The following is a 7,853-nucleotide window of genomic DNA, read 5'->3' on the forward strand; positions in this document are numbered from 1 at the left end:
CGAAGGAAGGAAGGAGGCTGACGGGCTGCCACATGACAGGCTGAATGGCCTCACTTAGAGCAACAACAATGTATATGGGTGAACCAGTCCATAGGACTGGGTCCCACAGCAGGTGGCAATAGCTATTTCACAAGGCACAATGTATCCGGCTCATCTGTCCATAGGAGAGGGGCCCATGATGAAATAAAATTCTCGGTCCTCAACCTCCCGTTTCCTTCGCGCGAGTTGCTGGAGAGCTCCGTCCACCGCCGTCGAAGCCTCCATCACCTCCATCCCCGATCTCACTCCTTCCACCAAATCCGACCATGCCCTTCCGTATCTACCTCCTCAAGTACTGCATCAACTAGGATGTGCAACTTCCCTGCCCTGATGAAGCCTACACAGTCAGATCGGGTGGGCTTTGCACGGCGACCTGGGGCGCGTCCCCTCGCGGACGGCCGGCAACCTGGGGCACCGGCACCTCGCGGACGGCCCGCGCGTCCACCTCGCAGACGGGCGGCGTGGCCAGCTCACGGACGGGTGGCGCGGCCAGATCACGGACGGGCGGCACGACCACCTCCCATGGCGCGTGGATGGGCGGAAATCTTGGGCGCGTCCACCTCGCGGAAGGCCACCTCATAGACGGCCAGCGCGGCAACAAGCCTCCACCTCATCAGGTATCTCCACCACCAATCTCTGCTATATTTAGTTTATGTTTGCATGGACTTACAGTTGGTACGATTGCTATATTTAGTTTATGTTTGCAAACTGAGAACAATGAAAGGAAGAAAGTACAAGTGCCTAAATATTGATACGATTACAAAGCATCTGGAGGGGAACACGTAATCCTTAATTAATTGGATAAGCCGTAATCTAGCTGAGGCAATACTATAAAATTACATTGCATAAAAAAACTGTAAAATTTCACTCCTTGAGACTCTACTCTTGGTGTGCTTGATGCTGCTGTGTACTGAATTTTTGCCATATGTGCTCTATTAAATCTTCCTTGAGACGCATGTGACTTGATCAATCGCGAATTTCCATGTCTTTGTCAAGTACATCTGTGAATCCATAAATTGGTCCATGTGCTAGCCTGGTTAAATTTAGGGATGATTGTGCTTGCTCATATGTGTTATCATCTGGTGTGTCATAGATGCCTCTCTCATCCTCTATTATCATGTTGTGCAAAATAATATATGCATACATAATATTGGCTAGCTCTTCCCGTTTCCAGAGTCTAGCTGGATGACGTATGATAGCCCAACGCTTTTGCAATACCCCAAAGGCTCGTTCCACAGCTTTTCTTTCTCCTTCTTGAAAGATTGCAAACAATTTATGCTTTGCACTAAGTGGCCTGAGGATTGTCTTGACAAATGTGGCCCATTCTGGATAGATACCGTCAGCTAGATAGTAACCCATGTTGTATTATGACCCATTAACAGTGAATTGAACCTCTGGTGCTTTGCCTTGTAGTTGTTCTGTGAATAACGGTGACTGGTCAAGCACATTAATATCATTGTTCGAACCAGCAGCTCCAAAAAATGCATGCCAAATTCATAGGTCATAAGACGCAACAGCCTCTAGCATTATGGTAGGTACCTTATAATCACCTCGAGTGAATTGCCCTTTCCAAGCAACCGGGCAATTCTGCCACTTCCAATGCATACAATCAAGACTACCCAACATCCTAGGAAAACCACGCTGTTCTGCTACTTGCAGTAAGCGTTGGATGTCTTCACTAGTAGGCTTGCATAGATACTACGCACCGAATAGGCTTCTAACACCGGTAACAAAATGAATCAAACACTCCATTGTTGTACTCTCAGCAACCCCGAATGTTTCATCCATAAGATCTGCTGGTGAACCATAAGCCATCATTCTAATGGCAGCAGTACATTTCTGTAATGGTGATAGACCCACTTTGCTAAATGCATCTTGACGTAGACGAAAATATGGAGACCAAACACCTAGAGCTTGGACTATGCGTAGAAATAAATGCTTCCTCATGCGAAATCTTCTACGAAACTGATCATCATTGTACAAGGGATTATTTGAAAAATATTTAGCAACTAGTCTATTGTGATCACCTTCATGATCTCTGTTGATGTACCTCCTTGTATAACCCCCACGTCGAATAGAGGACCTAGTTGATTCAGCTTCAATCTCCTGCTCAAGCTCAGACTCAATCTGTGCTTCAAGGTCAGACTCAGTAGAATCACTTGAGTCAGTTGACATTATTTGTACTGGCTGGGGACTGGTGTCTAGTGAATGAGGGAGTGCAGTGAGTGTGAATGAGGGAGTGGCTGTGGACTGATGTCTAGTGAATGAGGGAGTGCAGTATTTGTAGCTGATATCCACTTGTATGCAACAGCCATCTGCTGCTTTTGTTTGTCTTTTTCTCAACATCTATATTCTTGTTTGTCTTTTTCTCAACAGCCATATTCTTGTTTATTTTGTTCTCAACAGCTATATTCATGTTTGTCTTTTCTTAACAGCTACATTTACCCACAACAGCAAGTTTTTTTTGTCAACATCCATCTGCTGGTTTCATTAATAATGGGGTACAACCATCAATAGCTTACAAATACACTGCCAATACTAACAATTACACTAATATTAGGGGTATAGCCATGCAACCTAATATATAAACTAATTAACTTAAAGCTTACATACATAGGTTTACAGATACACTGACCAAACTTGAAAACAACTACACTAAATATTAGGGATACATGCATCTCATGCTGCTTTTCTACTCTTCAGCCAAGTCTTTTGCAATCTGATCCAGTATGCTCTCATGCCTGTTTTTTTCTTTTTCACTGAAGTTTGAGGTATCTATTTCCAGCAGTTTCAAATAGGTGTTATACTTTTTAGCCCTTGCTGATTTTGCTTTCATTGACATTGCTTCATGATACATAACCATATTTTGACTTTGTTGGCTGCTCAAAGGAGATGGCGCAGCAGATTTTCCTATCCCTTTCAGCCTTGCCTTCGCTTTCTTCTGCCCCTCGGGATGTACCTCTCTACTCATGGTTTCCCCCTTTGTGTCTTGGTTGGACGAAGAAGTGTATGCTCCTGAGTTAGATAGCTTGGTCCTTTTTGGTGTGCTCTCCTCTTGGATGATTCTGTGCCATTTGGGCATCTCCTTGGCCACATCCCATAGATACTCATATATAAAAGACCTACCCTTGTTGTCATTCTTGAAAAACTCATGGGCTGCTTTCTTCACCATGTCATCAGATTGCCCACTGCTGCGTGCATTCATAGCTTTAGCATAGGCTCCACTGAACTTTGTGATATCCCTCTTGACATCACCCCAATGTGTCTTCAATTGTTTGATTGACCTCTTGTGGCTATTATTTGGCACGTTGTCGTTGAACTCAGCGGCTACAGCTTTCCAATAGTACTCAAATTTCCTGTCATTGCCGATTACGGGATCAGTGGAGTGTTTTGTCCATGCACTGAATAGCCTATCATTTTCTTCTTCACTCCAATTGTTGCGTTGACGCCTCTTTGGTTCTTCTTCGCTGCTATCACCTAACTCTTCAATATTGACTGATTGCTTCTCTTGTTGTGCAGAGCATCGAGAACTTGACTCGGATCCATGAGAAGAAGTGTTGGCTGCAGCTCCACCAAGATGGGCGAATTGCAGCACTGATGGTGGCCTATTGCCTACAGTTGCATCCAAAGGACCAACACTTTCATGGAGATGAAATCCTTGAAAGCCTGGTGGAGGTGCTTGAAGCCAACTCCCTTGTTGTTGAACACCTTGAAATATGGGAGCAGATTGGCCATATGGTGGGTGGATTCCCCGAGGACCAAAAGGATTGAAGTTTTGTAGAAAGTTGGATGTTCCAAAGGGAAACTAAGATTGGGGTGTAGGAGGTGAGATCTGACCACTACCCTCTGATGAGTACTGGGATGGAGAGTCCTGATTCAGGAGGTTTGAAAAAAATCTGGGGGAGGTTCCATTGGAAAGTTGTGTTCTAGAGTGGATCTCAGGTGCTAAGAATTAAGCAACAAGCTTCAAGTTTGAGTTCGTAGAGGCAGCAAGCAGGCAAGTGAAGATGAGGCCAACGCCCTTCAGTTTTGTAGAGGAGCAAGCAGGCACGTGAAGATGAGGCCAACGCCCTTTAGTTTTGTAGAGGAGCAAGCAGGCACGTGAAGAGGAGGCCAACGGCTAGCTTCCTGAGCCAACGGCTCCTTGTATGTTTAATGTGCTGTGTCAGATGAACAGTTAAAATAACATTTTTTATTTTTTGGTGGGCTGGCCATAGCGCAATGGGTAACTTTTGTTATTTCTTTGCTATGGACTACTGCTACAATGTATCAGCTATCTAGTACCTATTTTTTTATTCTCTATGGACTACTTTGTCTGATAATTGTGGTTGCTCTTATTCACTGGGTCCAGTAGCGTCGGCCGTGAGGACAGAGAGGAAAGCATGGGTCGGCCGTTGCAGCGGAGGCGATCGATTAGAGCTGGAGATGGGTTCGGTTCTGGGCCAGGCTTTATTTTTCCTCGCAGTGAGTGGCGGTCAGCATGGCTATATAACATCAACGGTGTATTAGCCATTTAGTTGTTGTTTTTATGTACTATACTTGTGGACATGCGCAAATGACAAAAAAATAATTTATATCATAGTAATATGACAATATAAATTTATTTAGAAACAAACTCCTATATCATAATCTTTTTATGAATTTTTGTTCGACATTAGAACACGTACTTTATTTTGAAACGATAACCACATGAAAGAGCAATTAAATTGAATGCTAGAATTCATTTTTTTTTTTTTGCTCAAACTATGTAGGAAAGCTACATGTCATTTCATTAAGGTAGAAAAAATAAAGTTAAATGCACGAGAGACCCTTGAACTTGTAACAGGGTGTCACTTAGGTCCATGAACTTAGAAAATGCATTTCCGAATACCTAAACTTGCTAAATGATACACAACAGGTCCATACTTGCCACGCGGACATTTTATCTGACGTGGTAATGTAACCTAGCGGAAAATATGCAGTAAACCCCTGTAATCTAAATGGAGTGTTGGACGAAGCAGGGCAGCGAGGAAAAAGGGGAGCACGAAGCAGGTGAGGAGGCGAAAGAACCCGGCGAGCTAGACGATGTACCCGGCGCGGACATTCTGGGAGTCGTGGCAGAGGCGATCAAGATAGTGCAGCAGGAGCAGGCGAGCATCTGGATGCAAGTGGCACAGCGGCGGGAAGCCCGCCTCACGTCCGCACGAGCTGCGAGCTCGCTCGTGTGTCCGCTAGCCAGCCGCGATGCAATCCCTTCATCCTGCCTCGGCCATGGCCACACGCACTAGCTGCTGCTCGCCGTGCCTCGCCTCGTCCCAAGACCGTGCGCCATCATCACCCCGCACAAGTGGGCGCCCTCGCTGTGCCCTAGGAGCCAGCCCGAGTCCCATCTGTGCCTCAACCGAGCTTGCCATGGCCGGCTATTTAAGCATAGCATGCGCGCGCCGTGACCACCTTTGCGCCCTTTCAAAATTCGTCCACACCAGTGCCTCCCATTCCAATCCCTCGCAGCCATGAGTGCGTCCGGTTGTTAGCTAGCCCCTGGACGAGAGCTCGTTGCAAACCATCTTCGGTAAGTGATGAATTTTTGAATCTCATGGAATCAGCCGCCATGTGCGCGGGAGCTGAAGCTCTGTTGTGGAGCTAATTTTTTTCCTCTCCGTTCTAGCCAACACGTGTTTTAGCTTCGCCTTAACGCCCCATACATGACCTTTGCACAGTTTGGCCGGTCTCTTCGTCGTTCGCCGGTAGCACCCCAGTGCTCGCCGCCCGCCTGCTACATGCTGTTGTCGCCGTCATGTGGTTAGTCGGCATGTGACCTCGACGCCCTGCGGCGGGAGGAGCCCTTCGGTGCGTCGCTAGAGTTCCCGGTGTTCCCCACCAACGTCCTCTTCTGGGGCACCCACGATGAGGTCACCAACGCCGGCCTAACCATGCCCCCACCGGCTGTCGCCAGCGCTAGCGCCGCCGCCACGAGCTCCTCGCCCTCCGGACGCAGGAAGGAGAACCTGGTCATAGACACCCCGGCGTGGCCCGTGGCCCTGAGCACGCCGCCCATGAACTCCCCGCTGTTGGCGAGCCAGATGCCTGGGACTGCCGACAAGATGCGGTCCCCGGTCTCCGCCAGGCTGCGGTCGTTGCGCCGCCTGCTGAGCAGAGGCAAGCAGGCCGTGGTCGGCACCTCCTACAGCCCGCGCAGCGCCGTGACATCGAGCAGGGGCCCGTCGAAGCCGAGTCCGCCCGCCCACCTAAGACGCCTTCGTCGGCAAACTGATCTAGATCCCCAAACTTGGCTCGGCTTGGAGCTGAAGGCGAGGTCACGGGCAAGCGGCGACGTGGCCAGGGGCAAGCGCGGCATGTACAACACTTGACAAGGCGCCACATAGGCGAGGTGGGCAGTGCTTGTCGCTCTGTGGCATTGCGCCGAACAAGTGGCGTGCATGTCCTGGCGAGGACAGACCCCAGATGACCTGTTCGGGATATTCTATTTAGATTTCAGGGGTTCACTATATATTTTCCCACCACGTGGCAATGCCATGTCAGATAAGATGCCCGTGTGGCAAGTATGGACCTGTGGTGTATTATTTAGCAAGTTTCGGTATCTAGAAATGCATTTTCCAAGTTCATGGACCTAAATGACAGCCCGCTACAAGTTCAAGGATCTCTCATGCATTTAACTCAAAAAAATAGTACAACAGGCCGAGAAAAGCCCCAACACATAAAACTAAGAGCATCTCCGAGAGCTTTTTTCAAATCTCATCTCCAAATCTCATTTGGAGAGTCATTTCCATAATAATCACTTTCTATATATTTAGGCACTGCAACAGTTTTTCTATATCTCGTGCGCAGTCTAGAGAGTCATTCTCGTCTTCTATTTTTTGCTAACGAAAAATCCAAAATAGAAGATGACTACGTATGGATAACCATTTAGAGAAGCTATTGAAAGGTAATTTTTCACCAAAATCTATATTCTTAGGAAGGATTTAGAGTCTTCTTGGAAATGCTCTAAAAACACCACTAGAGAAAAAAAACAGAGAAAGAACTAAACCAAAAGACCACCGGCGCCTAAGCTGCTGCGATCAGCAACCTCAACAGGAACTTACTGAGGCCCGACGCACCTGCTGCATGCACACCATAAACCACACTCATCCCTAATGGTTTGAAGTAAGACAGGAATGCTAGGTTGAGCCCCCTCAAAAACACATGAGTTCCTGTGCTTCCAAATCTCCCAGGACACGAGAATAATTAGGGAGTTCAGACCCTTGCGGGCGTGACTCCCTGGCAGTATTCCTAATGGTGTGCCCCCACCAGGAAGAGAAGTGTTGTTTCGCTGCCGAAGGTGTTGCATCAGCCAGTCTAAAATCAGCAGGATCAGCGACGAAATTTGGGGAATGAAAACACAAGAGATCAGCAAGTGATTGATTTTCTCCTCAGCTTGATCACAAAAGAGGCAAGCAATCGGGTGGGACAGCCCCCGCTTAGCGAGGCGGTCTGCTGTCCAACACCTGTTGTTAATGGCTAGCCAAGAGAAGAATTTGCAGCGCAAAGGAGCCCAACTCTTCCAAATCCTTTTCCAAGGGGCAAACCTGATGGTGCCCACGAAGAAAACTGCATAAACAGACTTGCTGGAATAAGAGCCAGATTGTGTCAACTTCCATCGATGGTGATCCTGTATATCTTGTTGCAGCACAACACCATCCACTTGCTCCCAGATTGATAAGTATTCAACCAGAACCTGTACTGTTAAAGCCCCTTTGATATCGGCCACCCAATGATGATTGGTTAACGGTTGAGCTGCAGTCCTACATTTCACCGACCTTTTTGGGATAGCTTTG

General features: G+C 47.4%; 1 protein-coding gene and 1 pseudogene across 1 annotated transcript; both read right to left on the reverse strand.

Annotated features, from left to right (window-relative positions):
• Nucleotides 1–918: 918 nt before the first annotated feature.
• LOC136510541 (protein ALP1-like) lies at nucleotides 919–2,214 on the reverse strand (annotated as a pseudogene).
• A 517-nt stretch (nucleotides 2,215–2,731) lies between these two features.
• On the reverse strand, nucleotides 2,732–3,774 carry LOC136510543 (glutathione S-transferase T3-like). The gene is made up of 2 exons (XM_066504955.1): nucleotides 3,677–3,774; nucleotides 2,732–3,395 (listed from the first exon to the last, which is right to left on the reverse strand). Exons 1-2 carry the CDS (start codon nucleotides 3,772–3,774, stop codon nucleotides 2,732–2,734), a joined length of 762 nt encoding a protein of 253 aa, XP_066361052.1.
• Nucleotides 3,775–7,853: the final 4,079 nt, after the last annotated feature.

The sequence above is a fragment of the Miscanthus floridulus genome, chromosome 16 (genome assembly GCF_019320115.1).
Source record: "Miscanthus floridulus cultivar M001 chromosome 16, ASM1932011v1, whole genome shotgun sequence".
Taxonomy (NCBI): domain Eukaryota; kingdom Viridiplantae; phylum Streptophyta; class Magnoliopsida; order Poales; family Poaceae; genus Miscanthus; species Miscanthus floridulus.